At 45.6% G+C, this 21,926-nt stretch overlaps 2 protein-coding genes across 8 annotated transcripts in view; both read left to right on the top strand.

Moving 5' to 3' along the window:
• Window positions 1-21,926, top strand: part of Fryl (FRY like transcription coactivator) — a 224,196-nt gene that overhangs the window by 26,940 nt on the left and 175,330 nt on the right. For all 7 annotated transcript variants that reach the window (XM_050149644.1, XM_050149641.1, XM_050149639.1 and 4 more), the window contains exon 2: window positions 11,784-11,959. The gene's annotated coding sequence lies outside the window, so the exon portion shown is untranslated. The remainder of the gene's footprint in view (window positions 1-11,783; window positions 11,960-21,926) is intronic.
• Window positions 1,793-2,733, top strand: LOC126506259 (protein ABHD11-like). Its single transcript, XM_050149645.1, is given in 1 exon segment — window positions 1,793-2,733. A coding segment is annotated over 1 exon segment (924 nt). The 3' UTR covers window positions 2,717-2,733.

Genomic DNA, 21,926 nt, shown 5'->3' with positions numbered 1-21,926 from the left:
CGTCCAGTGGACAATGCATCGGCGAGGCTGGTGTCAGAGGAGAGGGAGGCCTGAGTCCCAGATAGCAGCTCTGTACTGGCATAGCCAGATTTGAATGTGAGCCCTCTGGGGAGCTGGCCTTGGAGGTAACATCAGTGAGCAGGAGGGTGGGGACTGAAGCGGAGGAGGGGTGCCTGGGGAGAGGAAGAAAACAGCGTTCCATGGCTGATCCTAGTACTCTGGAGGCTAAGGCAGCCGCATGATCGACACAGCAAGATCCTTGTCTCACAAAACAAGCAAAATAAAGCTAGGATAGCGTGTGGCATCTCATGGTCCAAGTGGAGAGTGGAGACACGCTGCCTTTGAGTGCACTGAAGATTCAGGTGGGATTCTGACCCAAGTTTCAGGAGCTGTGGAGAGCGTTGGGAACAGTGGCTCCTGGGAGTCCAGTCAGGACGGGTGAAGGAGACTGAGAAGAAGGAGAGGATGAAGTACTAAAGAGAGACCACTGTTTGGGGGCTGTTATCTTAGAAGGAGACGAAAATGCTGAAGTAACTGAGGGACTTCCCCCACTCCCTCGTGGGAGCGGGGATGTTAGAAGATGTGGATGTGCTCACGGGTGGTACCCTCCTCCTTCAGAAGGAGACTTTGTCACCTTGAGGCTGCCATTCTCCATCTTAAAGGTTAGCTAGGGCGATGTTTGTGTTGGCTCGGGAGTATTGACTCCCCTGGCTTTCTTCAGGGAGCCTTTGCGATTTTCTTTCTGTCTCCCTTTGGCTTGCTTAGTCTCATTGTCTATCAGGATAGATTTTATCTTTCACATTTCTGGTAAATGGTGATTATTAGGAAGTTGAACCAATTGTGTGTGGAAAATGCCAAAGACGTTTAGCAGGGAATGTGTTTCCCAAGGCCTATTGTTTCCCACAGAAAGGAAACCACTGGCTTCTTGCATGGATGAGGATAAAGTTATTTTGTGAACACAGTACTTTTTTCTCTTTCAACTGACTAACATTTTTCATACTGTGATCAAAAGAAATTACTTTCTGAAAACAACAGTTTAATGGGACATGCAGACTTGGATTGTAAGCAGGGATCTACTGGAAGCCCATAGGAAAAACCCAGCTTCTTTCCAGACCATTTTGCATTCTAGAGGTAGTTCACGTCATTAGCTTGGGAAGAAAGATACATTGAGAAAGCTAGAAGTACGTATTTAGTTTTTAATGACTTTCAAAAATAATAAAGAGTTTTAGTTAACTGTAAGGAAGAAAGTGGGCAACATGGGACGCTTCAGTCCAAAGGAAAAGGGAAAATGCGTATTTTTGTATGTATTATTTACACAGTTACTTTTCCATTGCTGTGAGCACAACCTGAAATGGAAACATTTACTTTTACTCACATTCAGAAGGTTGCAGTCCATCAAGGTGGGGAAGGCAGGGAGGAGCAGCTCAGTTGATGGTGCACAGAGTCTATGGCAGGGACTGATTGGAACACAGTGACCAGGAATCAGAGAGCTTGACAGGGGTCAGGTACCAGGCTACGACCCTGTGAGGCCCAATTCTAGTGATTTCTTCTTTCAAGTTAGGCTTCATCTCCTAATGACCCCACAGCCTCCCCAAATAACACCACCCACTGGAGAACAAAAGTCCAAAACTGAGTTCCTGGGAGCTATTTCAGATTCAAACCATAACAATGTAAGACATGTACGCGAGGTGCATAGACACCGTCTGATCTGTCACCCTGAGTTAAAAAAGAGAGTCTTCAGGTAATTTGTTTAAAAACAAAATTTAGAGGACAATCCGTAGGAAGCACACGCATGCTCCGCTGAGCGCGAGCATGGAGGGTCCCCCGTGGGAAGCTTAGTGCCTCTTCTCCCAGATGCTCGGCGGTGCCTGTGGCCTTCAGTAGCAGCCGCAGTAGTGGACAAGGAAACGCCGAACCGAGGCCGCTGCCGCTCTCCTATAACCTTCTAGATGGAGAGGCGACACTCCCAGCCATCGTCTTTTTGCATGGACTCTTCGGCAGCAAAACCAACTTCAACTCCATCGTCAAGGCAATAGTCCAAAGATCCGGCAGGAGGGTGTTGACAGTGGATGCTCGGAACCATGGTGACAGTCCCCACCATCCAGATGCAAGCTATGAGGACATGAGTCAGGACCTTCAGGGCCTCCTGCCACAGCTGGGCCTGGTGCCCTGCGTTCTCGTTGGCCACAGCATGGGAGGAAAGACAGCCATGCTGCTGGCACTGCAGAGGCCAGATGTTGTGGAGCGATTGGTTGCTGTAGACATAGGCCCAGTAGGAACCACACCTGGATCATATCTAGGAAGCTACATAGCAGCCACGAAGGCCGCTGATATCCTGGAGAAGGTGCCGCACTCCCAGGCCCGAAAACTGGTAGATGCACAACTTAGCGCCACTGTCAAGGACCCAGCCATTCGGAGGTTCCTGCTCACTAACCTGGTAAAGGTAGATGGGTGGTTCTCTTGGAGAGTGAACTTGGAGACTTTAGCTCAGCACTTGGACAGGATTCTGACCGTCCCACAGCAGCGTGAATCCTACTCGGGGCCAACTCTCTTTCTGATTGGTGGAAATTCTAGCTATGTACAACCCAGCCACCACTCAGAGATTAGGCGTCTCTTTCCTCAAGCCCAGATTCAGACTGTGCCTAAGGCTGGCCACTGGGTCCACAGTGACAAACCCCAAGACTTCGTGGATGCCGTCAGCAGCTTCTTGGCCTAAGAAATGGCTTCTTGAAAGAGCAGACAGGGAACTCTGGGCTGCCTGCTTCTGCATAGAACAATTCAGATGGGCACTGAGAGGGCTCAGAGGTACAGAGGTCGTCCAGCCCTTTAATAAATAAAGGCAGTTCTCTTAAAAAAAATTTAGGTGGGCAATGGTAGCACAAGCTTTAATCCTAGCACTTGGGAGGCAGAGGCAGGTGGATCTCTGTGAGTTTGAGGCCAGCCTGGTTTACAAACTGAGTTCTAGGACAGCCAGGGCTATACAGAGAAACCCTCTCTCTCTCAAAAAAAAAAAAAAAAAAAGCAGAAAACCAAGGATGTGATAGGTTTATGTTTGCCTTTCTAAAACACTGGATTTCTGGAGTAGGCTTTTATCTTCTTTGTGTTTTATGGTCTCTGAATCTGTATCCAGGAACAAACCCTAAATATGTCTGGCAGTGATGATGCCATCCGCTTTCTGAGCATCTAAGAAAAGCATTCATGGACGAGAGTTTGAGAAGAGGACGTTTGGGCTGTAAGCTGTGCTTACATAGACACACTTTTGCTATCGTTTGTGACCTCCGAATGGTGGAGGTGTGAGTACTCAAAGAGCACCTGTGTGTAACAGACACGTGACACATTCCCCATGTGACGTCACTCAGTCTGTGCTGACCTGTCTTCTGATCTCCACCCCGCCCACCGTGGGTGGGGTTAAAGTAACAGCGGCTTTCCATGCAGACAGTTGCGGAATGGAATACATAAATGTGAACAAGCTTGGGTCAGCTGGTGATAAACGCTCCATGATGAAAACGGGATGGGAAGTAGCGGCCTGGCTCACATTGCAGTTCTGCCGAACCCCTCTTCTCTTTGTTGATTGAGAGTAACTACCTCCTTAGAGTTGTGTGGGCTTAATTAAGAGGCGTGGGAAACGCACCTACCAGAGTACCTGGCACAAGGCCTGCAGCCAAGTGAGGGATATGCCCCCCCCCCCTTTTTGTCTGAGTCATCCAGATCTTCGGGTCAGTGCCAGTAATATACGTCAGTTACAGTGTACTTAAGCCGTGTCCTTGAGTGGGCTTGAAGATCTTGTTGAAAAGCAAAGTAACAGGTATAAACCTTGAAGACGTTGTGCTTGGTGAAATAAGCCAGATCCCCAGAGGGCAGGTAGCTGTGATTCCAGTGGTGGGAGATACCAGGTCATCAGTTCACTGAGACGGCAAGTGGGTGGGCGGCTGGAAGAGGCCGGGGTAGGGTAATGGGGCATCACTGTGTCACGGGTACTGAGTTTTGCAAGATGCAGAGAGAGCTGGTGTCCGATGATGGTGGTGACTGGACGTGGGTGTGAATATCCTATGTGCGCTATGAAACAGGTAGGATGGCAGAGGACATGTCATGACCATCACAACACGCGCGCGCGCGCGCGCACACACACACACACACACACACACATTCCCCACCCCCCCTTCGCATTTTCCATATGTGTCAGTGAATCAAGAGCCATCAAGTAGTGGGTTCTGGCATAGTGTGTCTGTGAGATTCCCACAAGATGAAAGCTCTGTTGGAAATTCTTTCTTTCTCCGAGGTGCCCTTTGGTGGCTGGAAAAGGCATTTTCCATTGTTCTGTCAGTTGAGAAAATGTTTCTTGGGTTCTCTTTGTGCTCACAAAACAACAACGCAGAAGTGTTGAGTGACACCTGCCAGTGATTGTTCTAAGTTTACACCAAACAGTCCTCAGGGTACTTCTACAGTCCTTTGGAAGCTTCATGAAATAGCCCTTAAAGGCATTGTTCTCATTTTGCAGCTGAGAAGCCAAAGGCTCTTGAGTGGGTAAGAGGCTTTCTACTTTAAAAACATCTTTAGAAGTGTTTCAGTTCATAGACACAAAGGCAGGACATTCCAGATCGCAGAAAGGGGCCGGCAGATGTAGGTGCAGGACTGTGTGAGACATATTTGTATGAAGTGGAGTCGAGAGAACGTTAGGGACATAGGTTGGTGGTTTTGTCTTTTTCATTACAATCTTGACTCCCAGGACAGTGCGGTCCCCTACTACCTGGTAGGCATCGCTGGCCGCACTGTGTCTTAGGAAGCAAAGCTTGGGATATAGTAAGGTCCCTAAAGAAGGAAGGACAGAGACCAAGTAGGATTCCCGCATAGCCTTCTGTTGTGGTCAAGTGGAAGGGTATTTTCTGTTTTAGTACTCCAGGACTGGGAGTTGCAGCTTATGGTTGATTGAGTAAGGCGAGTCACAAGAAAGACAGGCTATGGAGATAGATGCTCAGCAAGGTTGGGTTACAACTTTGAAACCCATATGGTGGAGGGAGGGAGCGTTTTCCTCAGCAACAACAAAACAACCTATGATAATAGTGTAAGAATAATTTTTTTTAAAAGGAGGGAGGTAGAGCTGTGTGGTCCTAGGAGGAGAAGTGCCGCTCACCGCACCCCCGTGTCTGCGCTCCGTGCGCTATTACCCAACCAGTACACGAGCTTCGGGCAAGGGAGATGGAGGTTAAAATACACAAACACACACAGACAGACAGAGACACGGGTCATCCTTGAATTCCCCAAGAATGCCTCCTTTATTGTGTTTAGGGGCAGCTTATATAGAGATAGCCAAGCCCCAGCCAAACCCACCAGAAACCACTCTCCTGCCATCAGGAACTCCTGAAGGTCTCGTGCTCAGAGCAGCTGTAGGCACTCAGCTCAGGGGAAAACAAGTTGCTTACAAGAAATTCAGGATCTGTGGGTCTCACTGCTCCCAACAGAGAAGAGGCCCATGGAGTTCATACGTGAGTGTAAATGACTGAGGAGATTTTCCAGTTTTGCGGGCTTTGTTTTCATGTTGATACAACAGTCACCTGAATACATAGGTGAGATGCAGTTTAGCTTTGGAAAAAGGAGGATTAGAAGTAAAATGTCTAGGGGGTGAAGTGCCTGGGAAGGGGGGACTCCAGGGGTCTGAGTTGACCAAATGGGGTTGGCCTTGGGCCGCTGCATCCAGCTGAAGAGATGGAATGTCACCCAGATGATGGGGGTGCAGTTGGTGTGGAGACTTGACAAGCCAGGTGTCTTCTTCAGAGGATACTCAGCAGGGTTGGGCACTCTGTAGAGTAACAGTAACATGTGTTAGTCCATATAAAGCAAGGTTTATCTATTTTTGTCCTATGTGTATGGGTGTTTGGCCTTCGTATATGCCTGTGCACCATGTACGTGAATTGCCAATGAGGCCAGAAGAGGCTGTGGTGTTCTCTAGGACCAAATTACAGACAGTTGTGAGCTGCCACGAGGTTGTTGGAATTTGAACCCGAGTCTTCTGCAAGAGCAGGCAGTGCTCTTGACTGCTGAACGAGCCATCTTGTCTAGTCCCTGTATTAGTTCCTTAGAAAAATAACGTATACAGCCAGGCAGGCACGGTGAGGATGAGGACAGGAGGGTTTAGGGGTCCAGGGTCGATCTTCATGGACATACATAATGAAGCTGAGGCCTAGCCGGGGCAACAAACAACACTCTCCCCCACCCCCGAATAGCTTCAGAGGCTTTCTCATATAATATTTGTAGCCTAATATGCTGGCAGTTGATTATTTAACAGGCTGGGGAGATGACTCCGAGGATACAGTGCGTGCCAGGCAACCATGAGGGTCACAGTTGGGATCTCAGCGCCCTTTTCAGTACTGTCCTTCCAGGACTTGGGGGGCAAAGGCAGGGACTCCTCAGAGAGAGCTGGGAGCTAGTGCAGGCAGGACACACAGAGCTCTTGACCCAGAGAAACCTTGTGCCAGGGAGTAAATTGCAGAGATTGAGGAAGACACCAAAGTCAAGTCATTCGGGCTTTTCCATGCGCACGCATAATCACTCATGTGAGCGCACGCGCACACACACAAACACACAGACACCACATACAGACACACACACAGACACACACGCACACACAGACATACACAGACACCACACACACACACACACACACACAAGAAAAGGAAACTTGTTTGAAATAAGTTGGAAAGTACATACTTTAAACACTTTATAACTAGATATATAAATATTTTAAATTTGCTAATCTTTTGAAATACAGTCAGGGCATTTTCTGTACAATGTGTTTTAGAGTGATTTCCTCTAGGTCATAAAAGTTCATTTTTAGAGACAAAACATTTTCTTTCCACTCTCATTCTTGATGTGTAATACTTGGCTAAATTACATAATTAGGATAAACACACTGACCTGAGCAGATTATAGGACAAATTTTCTCCCTGGATGCCATGTAGTTCTGTTAGGAGAAAAATGCATTGGACCCTCTGACTCCAATAGCCTTTCTGGAGGCTGAAATCCAGAAGCCCTGGCTCTCCTTGCTCTTATGGCTGGCAGGAGTCTGGTATTATGTTTAGGCCCAAGGCTTTCCCAGACTATAAAGGAGCAACATAGCAAATAATGTGGCAGGTACTAGGTTATTGATAAACAAGTTTGAGTATAGTTATTTTTAAGAGAGCGCCAGTTTTGTTGAGATAATAATTCCCATACCACTATGAATTACCAACTTAAAATCTACTACTCGCGGCTACTGTGAACTCACAGACAGTTGCATCTTGTGTTTTCATCATTCCCCCTTTTGCTTCGGTTCCTGCTCATCTGTTTTTTTCTCTGTGTGTAGATCTGTCTGCTCTGGACGTCAGCTTGTTTCAGTTAGTATATTTACAGACCATCCATTGTGTAACACGTCAGCACATTGTTTCTCCCTGTGGTAGGGTAATACTCCAGCAGGTACCCGTACCTCAGTTGACCATTAATTAGTGGGTAACGTTTGGGTTATTTCCACCCTTGGCAGTTGCATAAAAGGGTATGATAACCATGCATTTTGTGGGGGTGTATATTTTCATTTTGTGTTTGTAACCCCAAGAGTGGAATTCCTGGGTGGTGTTTATCCTTTGGAGATTATATAGATTTCTCTGGAGTTGCTCTTTTGACTTTTTGTTTGTTCCCACTAGTGGTATGTGAGGGTTTTAGCCATGTTCTTATTGCCTAGTGCCATCAGCCTTAGTCGGCACGGAATGTAGCAGTGGAATGCCATATGTTGCTGAGTCAAGTCCTGGGGGTGGAGAAGCCTGTGGCCAAGGCAGATCTGGTATCTGGAGAGAGCCCACTTCCTGGTTTGGTAGATAAAGGAAGCAAGCTCTCCTGTGCCTTTAGGGACAGTAGCATTGCCACTCTGGGGACCCCACCTCATGACCTGGCTCCCCTGAAAGTCCCCACGTCCTCTACTGAGTTAGTGTGTCAGAATGTGAATTTGGGAGTGGGCACAGACGTCCATCCTAGCACCTTCCTCGGGAGATTTTACTTTGAAGAGTGGGTTTTCTGTTCATCATCATAACAACTGTTTTGGAGGAAAGTGGAAGAGAAACTGTTATTCTTTTTTAAAGACATAAGGTGGGAGGGCCAGTCTCACGAAGGGCTGTGATCCCACGAGGGGTAGTGGCTGGTGACCCCAGGCCTTGGCCCGGGGGTGGGGGGGTCACCTTGGTGGGTGGGGGAATGTGGCCGGTGAGGGACAGACAGATATATCATGCAGAGTAAGTCTAGAGTTTATCCAGTGGGTTATGAAGGGAAGGAGGCAAGGGAGGGAGAGAGGTAGAGAGAGATGGAAAGACGCAGGGTATCTGCTTCCATCGAGGGAGGAGAGGGGCTGGGAGGGGCTTGTGTCTTAAAGGAACAGGGTACCCAGGTGACAGACCAGATCAGCTGATCATAACTGAAACATCACTTATTTAAAACCACTGCCTAGAAATAAAAGTATTTTCCTTTCATATTTTAAATTTATTTTGGCATTGTATATCCGTGATTGTCCCTCCGAAGAACCCTTGCTACTAGTAACAATTCAACAAATACCAAGTGTCTACTGTATATGTTGAATATACTTGTATATATGTATACAGTACTGTATACATACATATATTGAATATACATGCACTTTATATGTCTATTACAATGTCTACTGTAATGCCCTATGTATATTAGTGAATACACCAATTTTTAAATTTTAGTTTTATTTTTTTGCTTAGTAACATTTCTGCACATTGTTTTTGGAACTATATTAAATTTATCTTACTAAAGATTGCCTCTTTTTCTTTTCTTATTGAGGAGCTTCTTTTTTATTAGTTTGTTTTTATTTTATGTTGTGTTTTGGCTGCATGTATGTGTGTGGGTCAGAATCCCCAGAACTGAAGTTACAGATAGATGTAAGCCACCATGTGGTGCTGGGAATTGGACCCAGGTCCTCTGGAAGAGCAACCAGTGCTCTTAGCACTGAGCCATCTCTCCAGCCCAAAGATTGTCTCTTTCATTCATCCCGTTCTTTTTTAAATCTTTGGGATATTTATTTATTTATTTATTTATTTATTTATTTATTTATTTATTGTTTTGAACTTTTATACTCTATCAGAGCGGCTCAGGGACAGAGTAAAAACAGAGAAGCATCGATTTGCAGTAGATGGTGATTAACACAGAGACCCACAATTTGCTAAGTCACCAGAAACAGCAGAATGCAGACTGCTTAGCTCTAAAGGGACCGGATACACGGATCCTTCCTCCCAGGGCTCAGGGATCTTGGTGAAAGAGGAATAGAGAGAGTAAGAGCCTGAGGCGGAGGATGATTGCAGGGAAGCAGCGGCTTCCGGACACAGCAGGCAGCTGCACATAGGGACTCCCTGCCGTTGTGACAGCGTCCACAAGATCTGTGCAAGCCCGAGCCAGACCAAGTCCCGCCATGGAGAAGGGAGGTGGGACGAAAATCCCGTCCTTAGCTTCTGGGAGAGGGAGAGGCAGTTAGTTCTCTGTCTGGTAGGTCGACCGCACTCCAGTGGAAGGCACACACTACAAAATATTTGGGCAGCACAAATTGGTCTTGACAAGTTTAAGAAAAAAAAAAAAAGACACAAAGGTAGGGTTGGGGAAATGGGGGTGAATCTGGGAAGAGTTAAGAGGGAGATAAATATGAACCAAAATATATTGTACAAAATTCTCAACTAATAAAACAACAACCCCACTAAAAGAATTTGTGGTTAATCCATCATATTCAGTTACAAGCTCTAGGTTAAGTGTAATGCATGCTGCATCTTCCCGTAAACCATAATTTATTTTTACCCCACTTCAGATGCCTTTTTTTTTTTTTTTTTGGAAATAACACAAACAGCATTTGCGTGTAGAACTTTGTAGGCGTTTGAGTTCTCGAGTCAAGTCAGTGCTGTGAACATTTTAGAGGGCCCGTTCACATGCGGCTGTGTTTGTCGCCAGTCTCAGTGGTGTGGCTTGGTACCTTCCAGGGCCACAGGGGAGCTTCACAGTGCCCAGAAGAGAGTTTGCGGCCTCGCTCACTGCTGCATGGAGTGCCAGTATCCAGTCGGCACTCAGAGAGTGTTGGATTCCGGGGTCCTCCCGAGGGACAAGGAGGGAAGTAGCCATTTTTCCCCCCCAGAAAGGTGACCCTGGGGTACGTGACTTTATGAATCTGGAGGAATCAGCTCATTTCGAGAACTTGTTTGGAGTTGAATTTTGTTGGAAACACACGTTTCAGAAGTCAAACGATAAGACAGCCCTTACCTCTCCCACGCCTGCCCCCTTACCCTCCTCTTCTGGTGATCCTTTGACCCTCTTCTGATGTAACTTTAAGTGCTGTTGAGACCACCAGCTCCATTTGAGACAAGGTCTCCTGCAGCCTAAGCTGGCATCTGATGTACTGTATAGAATGCCGGGTCCTCCTGTCTCCACCCCCAGGTGCTAGAATCACAGGCATGCTCTACGACGCCCAGCTTAACGTGCTATTTTCTTAAATACAGAATCCCACACAGTGTCCTGTCGCTTGCTTGTTTCACGTAGCCAGGTGGTCTTCTCATGGCTGTTCACAGTGCGTCTGTGTTTTGCAGCTGTGTGGAATGCAGAGGCTCCCCCCGCCGCCTCCCCCCACCCCCGGTTTTTTCACACATCCTTCTGTGTTTTCTGCTTTACTTTTACAAACTATCCCATACTAATCTTGCTATCCAGCTGTCTCTCTGCTGCGCAGCAGTTGTAAGTGGAGGGTGGTATTCCGAGGTCACTGGTTAATTGTAGACCTTGTGAGTGGAGGGCACCACTCCCAGCATCATCTGGGAGCACCTGTGCCCTCAGGGCCCCTGTGTAGGAAGAAAGGTCCCAAGTTCCCAGACGCTGTCTGTGTCTCTAAGCCAAAGAAACACTATTCTGACCCCGTTTCCTCAAGAAATAAGTAGCCGCGACTGGCATTTCCTTTAAGATTGTAACATACTTGAGAAGATGGTAGCGGCGGAAAAGAACCGTTTAAGTTAGAGCCCTTGAAAGTTAATTTGCATTGTCTTGTGTCTCCAGATAGATAGCTGAAATACTGTTTGTTTTAGAGACAGGCCCTGGCTGGCCTGGAACTGGCTGTGGGGATTAGCCTGGCCTGGAACTCATAGGGATCTGGTTGCCTCTCCCTCCCGAGAGCTGGGATTTGAAGGTGCGCACCACCACCGCTGCCCAGCCTTGAGATGCTTTTCCCCTTACAAACGACCCTAACCCTGAGTTGCTCTACCACTAAGCAACATTCCTAACCCTGAGTTTTTTTTTTAAATGATTTATTTAACTTTATTATGTTTGTTGGTGTGAAGGTGTCAGATCTCGTGGAACTGCATTTTCAGACAGTTGTGAGCTGCCATGTAGGTGCTGGGAATCGAACCCGGGATTCTCTGAAAGAGCAGTCAGTACTCTTAAGCACTGAGCCATCTCTCCAGCCCCACTGAGTTTTTTTGTTTGTTTGTTTTTTTGCAACAGGGTTTTTCTCTGTTTAACAGCCTGTCCTGGAACTCACTCTGTAGACCAGCTGGCCTCAAACTCACAGAGATCCTCCCTCCTGCCTCTGTCTCCCGCCTGCTGGGATTAAAGGTGTGTGCCACCTTTACTTATTTTTTGCAAGCACGATCTTGACCAAGTTGTCAGTTGCAATACTTATTTTCTCAGTAGCGTGTCCCACGGCAGTGCCAACTGAAGTGCCATGAACTTCTGTTTACCCTGGCTGTTAGGACTAACCCACTCCCCTTCCTGTCTTCCAGCCTTCGACATTCTGCACTCTGCTTCACCCATGGAGAGTCACCGCTGCTGCTTCCCAGTGTGCCCACTTCAGTGCCTGTAAAGTACAAGCTCCAGGTTGAAAAAGCTTCTAGATGGATCCTTTCCAAGTCTGGTGTCTTTTCTACAAACCCTGTGCCTCAACATCCATTTCTAAGTGGTAAGGATGTGTACTTAAAAAAAAAAAAAATTGAAGTTTGTTTATTTTGCATGTGGGTGAGTACATGTGTTATGCCCAGATCACGAGTCCCCCCAAAATCAACTAGGAGACTGATCCTGTTTGTAAAAGCAAACAGCCTTTATTATACAAGTTTGCAAACTCCAAACTCCGTCTCTCCCTGTGTCTAATGTATTGAAAAAATTGGAGACCCTGAGCTCAGTTAGGGTTGGGTTTTTGTAGTAGCAAAGATAGGGGTGAGAGATTTCTAAGCTTCAGGACCCCTGATTGGCTGACATTTGTTGAGGGGTGTCCTGGTGAAAAGCAATGGGTGTGTGCTGGCAGGTGAACCTATCTACAACCGTTGGAATGTTAGGAATTTCCTTTGAATGGTCTGTTCCTGGGTGGTGCCTGGGTAGTCTGAGTTTGTGGCCTTTCTTCTTGCAACCAGGTATTGCCTTAGGGAAAACTGAGACCCAGGCTTCTATTGAGCTGTCCTGCTGGGTCCTACACACTAGCACGGTGGAGCTTGTGGGAGTCGGTTCTATCCTTCTATCACATGGGTCCTGTGGACAGAAGGGGGGGTTGTTGCGCTGGTGCCTGCCCCGTCAGAGGATGCTGGGAACCATGAAATGATTGCTCTTTGGACTGCCTTTCCTAAGCTCTCTCTTTTTATATCTGCCATAGTTATTTTTGGTAATTTCTTCTGAACTACATCTAAAAGTATCAATAACAGGTTTTTTTTTTTTTTTGGGGGAGCTTTAAAACAGTCTTTCTGTACTGCCTTACTGCTATAACATAATACCTAATATTAGTGAATGATACTTATAAAAATAATCGCATTGGTCGCTTGTCATTGCTATGACAAAATATTTGAGCAAGTCAACTTAAGGAGAGTAGAGATTTCTTTGGACTCGCGTTTCAGAGGCGTCAGGCTATGGTCAGATGGCTCCGTGGCTTTTCTGCCTGTGGCAGCACCGTGATGGTAGAAAGGCATGGCAAATGGAAGTGACTGGGAAGTAGAGGAAGAGGACCGGTAACGGTCGCCTCCTCTTTCTGCTGTTCTTCCACTGGGGTCCCTGGATTACGGGGCATTACTCCTCACACTCTGTGCAGGCCTTGCCCCATCAGTTGCTAGCCAAGTCACTTGATTCCCCCCCTCGCGCCCCCACTATTCCCAGATCTTAAAAATATCTTATTAGTTTCCTTATAGACTCAGTGTAATCGCTCGGACAGTCCAGAGTAACAGACACAGGAACTTGGGGTGTGTACTTGATTGGCCTTTGTTTCTCCATGATTTCTTCCAGTCCTGGTGATTGGAATTCATGCAGAAACATCCACGGACATCTTTAGAGTGGGGTGTGATGTCAGTTGCTTTTAGTGCATGGCCCTGTGTGTGCCTTTTCTTATGTGAGGTTTACTCAGAGCGTATCTGTGGACAGAAAGGGCAGAGGAGAAAGATTGAGCAGAACACATAGATACAATGGGAGATTAACCAACCAAATACAACCCAATTGAGAGAAACAAACAAGCATTGCAGGTGTCTGTGAAGCCCCCCCATTGATTGACATGTCTGTGTGATTCCCCTCTGTTGTGCAGAATGACAGTTCTTTTATCCATGTTTACTGTTTGATTGTGCGAAATGCCACCATTTGTGTGTCCTTTCTCCAGCTGATGGAGTCTAGTTGCCCTGGATTCTTTTGCATGCCTTTTGTAGGCATTTTATGTTTTATTTACTGTCTCACATGTCCTCTGGGATGGAATTGGTGAATTGTTTCTGGACGTAGGGCACATGCCCTGAAGAATGCTTAGCAAAAGTACCCGGTGCGTTAATTATCTGTTGCTCTGTAACCGAGTCTTCCCTAAAGTCCCAGTTTACCCCAGTGAGCATCATTCTCTGACAGTTGGTGTCAGTCTATTTCTTTGGGGTGCAGCTTGGTTGAGTGCTTCTAGCCAGAGATTCCCATAAACTGCCGTGATGATATTTTCTGGGGCCATAGTCATTTCAACTGGGGGGTGGGGTCACAGAAACTTCTGTGGTGCATCCCAGCTCACCCTTGTGACTTTTGGCAGGATTTAAATCCTTCCTGGCTGTTGGTCAGAATTTTGTTTCTTTCTCTTTAGTATATTTACGTGTTCATAAGACACATTCTTACTGTTGCTCATTAATCGCCCTGTTCCATCCTCAGAACCTTTTCCTGTTGCACAGTTGAGCTGGTTGAAGTGAATAGATTCACAGTATCCATTCAGTGTAACTCTCCATTTGCCCATCCCCCATGGCGCTGCTTTCTGTTCAGGGTCTGATGACCTCCTGTGCGGAGTCATACCAGCACTTCGCCGTCTATGGCTGGCTTATTTCACTCAGCATATTATTAAGGTCATTTATGTGCGGCATGCATCAGAATGTCATGTTTTTGTTTTTTTGTTTTTCGGGCAGGGTTTCTCTGCATAGCCCTGACTGTCCTGGAGCTGGCTCTGTAGACCAGGCCATCATTTTTTTTAAAGGCCAGATGGATACATTATGCTGGGACCCCACATTTTAAAAAGAAACGTGCTCCAGAGACTGAATTGTTGCCTTTTTGTTGCTGATGGGCTGCTTTGCTGTGAACACTGGCATTCTTTGGCATTCTGTTTTCCCAGGAAAGTCTTCAAACCCACTCCATGTTGAAGAGAAGGGCTTGTGTATGGGTGTGAATACCAGGAGGTGGGAGCCATTGGCATGCCTCTCAGACATACCATAATAATCCTCTGTGTAGTTAAGCCAGCAGCTGGCTATACTTATTTAGAAACACAATAGCTTATAAGATGTAATGTTATTTTGCAGTCAACTATAATAGTTTCGTGGATCCAAAGAAAACATCCACAAAACAAGGTATATTGAAAGGAGTTACTTCCTATTTTTTTCCTCTTTTAAGAAAACCATTTAAAAATTTCAGTTGATTTGTTTAAGTATAAGCAGGTGGGGCTGGAGAGATGGCTGAGCAGTTAGGAGCACTTGCTGCTCTTTCAGGTACCCGTGGTAGTTAGCCCAACCTGTAACTCCAGTTCCAGGGTATCCCCGGCCCTCTTCTGGCCCCAGTCACAAAATAAATAAGATAAAACACATAACACAGGTTATGTTCTTCTTTCTCTTTTTAATATAAACTGAGTGTACTCTATACCTTCCTTCCTTTGTTTGACATATTCTGAAAATCACTCTCTACCAGTTTGTTGGTTATCTTTTCTACAGCCACAGAAGACCTCACTGAACGTTTCAGAATTGGGTTGTTCCTAATCTTTTGCTAATATGAAGTACACTGCGGTGAGCACGCACATGCTGCTTTTAATTTCACTGTTTCATACTTCAGGCGGTGCTTAGAAGTGGGTTTGTGCAGTCAGAGGCTAAGTGAATGTGCAGGTTTATTAGCTACTTCTGGATATAGCCTGAGAGTTAGACTTAGTGTTCTCATCAGTGGGTGTTTGGGTATACCCGACTATGTCATAAAGTATGTTTGCAAACCTTTGGGGGTCCTACTAAGTTAATTTCCACCTTCCTCCTCTTGAATGAGATTGGTTTCTGTATTGTAAAGTTGCATTTGCATTTCTGCCTCGTAACTGTCCATTCCCTTAGCTCCTCCCCCCTTTTGGGTTTCTAGTGTGTTTTTTTTTTTTAATAAGCTCTTTTATTATAAGGAATACCAACCCTTTGTTTCCTCCTGACAGCAGAGATAGTCTCTAATCCACTTCCTGCCTGCTTCATTTTTTTTTATCCCTTCTCCATTGGGGGACCACTTATTTTTATGATCATTTGATGTTTGATAATTCCCCTTATATAGCCCAGACTCCATCTATTTCTTCAAACATTCCCCAGATTGAATTTGACTTTATCCATGGAACCAGTATTCCAGCATCCCCTTTATCAGCTGTTGGTGTGGTGGCTATCTTTCTAGTTGAGAAAGAGAAGGCCCTTTGTGGCTTTATTTAAAATGAATGCAGTAAGTAATACCTGCCGGAGTTTGAAGTCCTGCGGCTCGGCAGTAGGTGGTAAGTCATAATCCCTGCCCTTGGGCAGTCGTCTCCTTGGGGAATCCATATTAAACACCGGTCTAAGTGTGTGGTTAACGTGTCAAGAGAGAATTCAGGGGTCTGGGCATTATTAAATTGGAGAGGTTATGGGTTGCAATTTGATGATCATTTAAACTGAGATTTGAGAGATCACAAGGCTTAACCTGATGATGAAAAAGTCCTGGTAGCATTTTGTAGTCACCGGAAACAGTAGGGAAGGGTGCTGAGTCAGAGTGGATTTTGAAGCAGATGTACGGCACCTGGCTAACTTGAAGGATTTGTCTCATTGGCTTTGTTTCTTTCCCGAGAAACTGAGGCCCAAGACTGGCGAAGGGAGAATGCAATCTGAAGACAGCCTGGGCTGCCTACCTAGACCCTAGCTTGACTGGATTTAAAATCAAGGATGTCACACATCTTGAGTGTCTGAGTGTGTTTCCGGATAGGGTTAATGCAGGAGGGGAGACTTACCAGAGCCACTATCTCATGTCCCAAAGTCCAAGACTGAATAAAAAGGAAGAAAAGGAGAAAGTGAGCTGAGTACCAGCATCCTCTCTCCCCATTTCCTGATCACCAGCACCCCCCTCCCCATTTCCTGATTATCAGCACCTCTCTCCCCACTTCCTGAGTATCAGAACACCCTACTCATTTCCTGAGTACTGATATCCCCCACCTGGTCCCAAGATATTCAGTCCCAAAGAAATACACAGAGGCCTACATTAATTATAAACTGGTTAACCTATTAGCTCAGGCTTTCCTATTAACTAATTCTTTTTTCTTTTTTTTTTTTTTTTTTTTTTGTTTTTTCGAGACAGGGTTTCTCTGTGGCTTTGGAGCCTGTCCTGGAACTAGCTCTGTAGACCAGGCTGGTCTCGAACTCACAGAGATCCGCCTGCCTCTGCCTCCCGAGTACTGGGATTAAAGGCATGCGCCACCATCGCCCAGCTCCTATTAACTAATTCTTAAATCTTAAATTAACCCACAATTCTTGTCTGTGTTAGTCACATGGCTTGGTACCTTTTATCAGTGAGGCCCTCTCATCTTGCGTCCTCTGTGTCTGGGTGACAACTGTAGACTCAGCCTTTCCTCTTCCCAGAATTCTCCAGTTCTGGTCATCCCGCCTACACTTCCTGCTTGGCTATTGGCCAATCATCATTTTATTAAACCAGCACAAGTGACAAAACTTCACAGAGTACAAGACCATTGTCCCACAGCACCCCTTCCCTATTTCCCTAGCTATAAAAATGCCAGGAAGGCTTGCCTGTCAGCTCCCACTGAGAACGGACTGAATGCCTTACTTCTCTCGCGGTGTTTGTCGTAACACCGAGGAAAAAAGTAACCCAGACATCCTGGGAAATGAAGGAGGGACGGGTTCATGTGGGTTCACAGTTGGAGGTACAGTCCATTGTAGTGAGGATGTCGAGGCAGCAAAAGCTTAAAGCAGCTGGTCACATTGTGCCCGACGCCCGTGCTTACTCTCTCCCTCCTCTCTCTGTCTCTGCCCTTCTCCCTCATTTTCTCTTACACAGTTTAAGATCTCATACCACAAGAGCAGGGCGCCCCTCTTTAATGCCCCTAATCAAGATGATCCCCCACAGGCCTCTCACCTGCCAGGCGATTCTGGATCTCATTAAGTTGACTTTTGAGATTATAATACACATTGATTTTTTTTCTTTTGTCTTAAAAATAAGTGAAAATAGAATATAGTGGAGAAAAATCACACGGTCCCTGAAGCCACTTGGGCCATCATGGGACGCCGTGCACGGAGAGGTAGGCCAGTAGCTGTACGAAGACAGTGGTAATATACACAGTAGTGATGGTGCCTGTTAGTTCAATTGTGGACAATTCTTAGTTCTGCTCCACGGCTAAACTTATTCCTTGTATCTTATGTCTGTGGTCTCTAAAAGAACTCTATGGGCTAGTCAGATTTAGAAAAAAAAGTTCCACCCTGTTTTAGTCTTTTAACATCCAACCGGCTTCAAGAAACAACTTAGAAATGGCAGATCATTTAATGGCTGGGGCTGTAGCCCGTTAGTAGAGAGAGGGCTTGCCTGGCATGCACATCTCCTGGGCTCGATGTCCAGCAACACATGTACAGGGTGTAGTAGTGTATATCTCTTACTAATTCCAGCACTTGAGGGTCAGGCAATGCAAGGCCAGGGTGCCCTCCATGAGACCCTGAAAACCTGATCTGTTAATCTAATACTTACATTCTCAGCAAGTCCCGGTAGCCCTTCACTGGGGAGGAGTGTTGTCTTACCTGGGGATGAAGTATTATGTCTTTTAGATTCCTGAGGCTCCCTTCTTGTGGGCAACCAAGCTAGCCATGTTTTCCCTCCTCAGCTTCTCCTCAGCCTGGTTTTTCATCATGACACATCTGCCCACACACTTCTACCCTGCTTTTTCCTGTTTCCTGAAGGCTTACACCTAACTTCCCCTAATCCGTTTAAGAGCCTGTCAGTGAGATTTAGTCTTGACCTACATATCCTGTTTTCCTTTATTGCTAATGGCAACTCCAAGACTCACCGTAGTCTTTGTTATATTAGGAACACTCCTGGGTTTACTCGTAGTGGAAAGAACTGTATGTTCTTCATTTCAGAGCTCATGGGACTGAAGAGAATTTTGTTGAGTTGTGTGAGATTAGGAGCCGGAGTCAGGGGATCTCTAAGAAGAGACAGGTGTCAGATACAGTGCTTCCAGCACCTTGACCAGAACCATCAGGAAGTGAGTGAACTTATTCAGCAGAAAAGCCTGACTTGCCTTTTGAAGCCATCTTTACCCTTCAGCGCACGTCAGATAGCGCTCGACTCTCCACACTGATTTGACAGAAGTGTGTTCCTGCGGCAGCAGCAGCAGCGTCCTGGGGACTTGGAGGAAAGGATAGTTAGGACACTAAACATGCAGTTTTCATGGAGGCAGAGAATGGCACTAAAGTTGTGACCGTGGAGTATATTTAAAGATACCTGTGCACCCCCTCATACATCATGTGAAGGGTCGTCCTCCTGGCTGATTTCTTGGTTAGAAGTGATCATTTGCTTATTGACAGGGTTGGTTTACCTAATGCTCATACGGGTATTGTTTGTACACCAGGGCCGGTCAACGTGTTTCATTTTTGAGGAGATGGTGTGCTTGCTCTTTACAGACAGCTTGTAAGATGACTTCATTATTACAGACAAATCCTTCTGGGTTTCTTCTCTCTCCCTTTCTTCTTTACACAAGGCTGTCGTGTCTGTTGAGTTGTGTCTTAGTGTTCTGTAACCGCCACTGTGCACAGCTTTGTCAGGGAACACCACTGTTCTGAAATCATAATGGAAATGGGTTTTTGTTGAGGGCGATAATTGCTGATTTATTTTATAGAAGAATTTTCAGATATTAATCTTCTCATGTCTTTGGCCCAACTGTTAAATTAAAGAACTACTTTTTGTTTTTTAGTATTTTTATATATAATGAAATTTTGGATCTTTACCATATGGGACTTATTTTGGGGGATCTGAAATGTAGGAGAATATAAGCTTTTATTTTATTTTTTCTTTTCTTTTTTTAATTTTTTTTTGGTTTTTCAAGACAGGGTTTCTCTGTGGTTTTGGAGCCTGTCCTGGAACTATCTCTTGTAGACCAGGCTGGTCTCGAACTCACAGAGATCCGCCTGCCTCTGCCTCCCAAGTGCTGGGATTAAAGGCATGCACCACCACCGCCTGGTTTATTTTTTATTTTCAAGACAGGGTTTCTCTGTGTAGCCCCAACTGTCCTAGAACTCACTCTGTAGATCAGGCTAGCCTCAAACTCAAAAGATCTGCCTGCCTGTGCCTCCAAAGTACTGGGATTAAAGTCATGTGCCACCATGCCCAAAAGCACAATTCTATTAAATCCATTTAAAAAGCAAATTACCTAAAAGACATATTGCAGTTTTTAAATATTTCAACAATATTAACGTTAGTGCCTTGCTTATATTAAGGTCAAATATTGCAATGGAATTTTTAAATGAACTTGCTTAAGTTGAAATTAGGAATTTGAGACTTAGTTTCTGGGAATAGGATTTTAGAGTTTTCAAAAATAATTTCCAAACCTTAGGTATTTATAGGTAAGACACAAATTACCTTGTGCTGCTGATTGCCAGTAATAATGTATTTAGTGAGAGTGATAAAGAAGTTATCTATGAAGTGGAGCGTCTACAAAACCAGTAAATTCCGTGTCGCTCCTGGTTTGGTGGGTCTGTGAACGGCTTAGAAGGTGAAGTTGTCAGAGAGAGACTGCATGCCCTCCACGTGGGGCTCATGTAACTGGCAGCCCTGCTGAAGGAGCCTGCCAAGGTGGGAGGAATGCCTCTGCCTCTCTTGACCCGCTCCAAGTCTCCCCCTCCCCATTTTATATCCACATGAGGAATTGGTTTTTAATATAACGACAATGGGCGTTCTGAAGCCTGGCGTGTTAAAAGACAGCGTTTGTCTTTTCAGCCAGCATGTCTGTACCGCTTTGAAACATCCTCCCATGAGGAGGTTAAGAAGGGCCTGAGAAGTGGGTGAGCCACGCCCATCAGGGCACATCTCTGGTGACAGACCCCATCCTGTCCATATTTGCATGTCGTCTGTAGGGCGTGGCTTGATGGACAGGTGGGCGGTTTCCATGCCACCTTCGTTCATTGGTGCTTAGTTTCTAGAAGGCTTTAACAACATCCCTTTCCCTGCGTGCATCACTCCAATGCAGCGGTTCTGTACCCATGGGCCCTGGTGCCTTTGCAGGGGGTGGGGCTTGAACAGCCCTTTCACAAGTCACCTGAGACCATTGGGAAACACAGATATTTATGTTATGGTTCATAAAAGTACCAGAACTTTTACAGAATGTCAGGAACTGTGTTAAAGGGCCGCATCATTAGGAAGGTTGAGAACCACTGCTCTAGTTCATCTTCCAGTTAAGGTTTAATTTTGTCTTAATGTGATTTCTGGGTATCTTAAAACCCCGAGAGAGAAGATCAACATAAGCTAGATAGTGACGCTGGTCCAGAGACCGTACTTATTCCGATGACTCTGAATTCTGTGAGACTGAGCCAAGGACCAAGTATGCTCTTAAAACAGAGCCGGAGTAAAGCGGAGGGGGCACACGGATACTCAGGAGAGATTTTCATGTAAACCGCAGAATGACGGTTGATCCTTCACGTCCTTGTCAGGTCCACCCTCAAAGCTGTGCGCAGCTGTGCACAGCGACATTGTTTAAAAGCGTTAGTCTCCTTCTTCAGGATGTTTGTGCTTTAGACTGGAGCTTATTTTTAAGAATCATGGCTGAAATGAGGCTGTTACTTCCCTTCACTACTGGACTTGCATAATTAGACCTCACCAAAAAGGATTAGGGTTAGTCTATGTTATATAAAATTGATCTTTGATTTGTTGGTCATAATATGGTTTTTTAAGTTTCTTATGATGAATTCATTTCATGAAATATTTAGTAGAAATTATGTGTTAATTATGTTTAATGATCCTCTTTTGAGAGTTCTGAAGTTTAGATCACATAAGGATGTATTGGACCTAATCTACTAAGGAAGTAGAAAAAGACAAAATCTCTAGTAAATTGGGAGTGTGGGAATCATGGGGGTAGGAAGGGAGGGGAGTGGAGAATATATAGCTCAATACAAACAATAAGATTAAGAAAAAGAATGTATTGGAATCACAGTTGTATTTGCATGCTTAATCGGATACGCCTCCATGTGGTAGCTTATTGTGTTAAGAAGGACCAGATGTTCGGTATTTCAGGGTTCATTGATGGTGCTCTCAGTTCCCCTGTCTGTGAAGCTGAACCTCACACAGGTTGTGGTTAGTTGAATTATAATGAAGGCGTGCCTGTGAGGCACCAGCTGTAGCTGTAGCTAGTCCTACCTAGTGACTGGTTGTCAGTGACGGGTACTGGTTTTGTTGTTCTTGAGGGGTTCTTAATTGGT

Source organism: Alexandromys fortis, unplaced genomic scaffold (genome assembly GCF_014885135.2).
Source record: "Alexandromys fortis isolate MF-2015 unplaced genomic scaffold, M_Fortis_MF-2015_v1.1 scaffold_0, whole genome shotgun sequence".
NCBI classification, from domain to species: Eukaryota; Metazoa; Chordata; class Mammalia; order Rodentia; family Cricetidae; genus Alexandromys; species Alexandromys fortis.
Note: the sequence above shows the minus strand (reverse complement) of the source record. Positions and strands in the feature narration are given on the sequence as shown.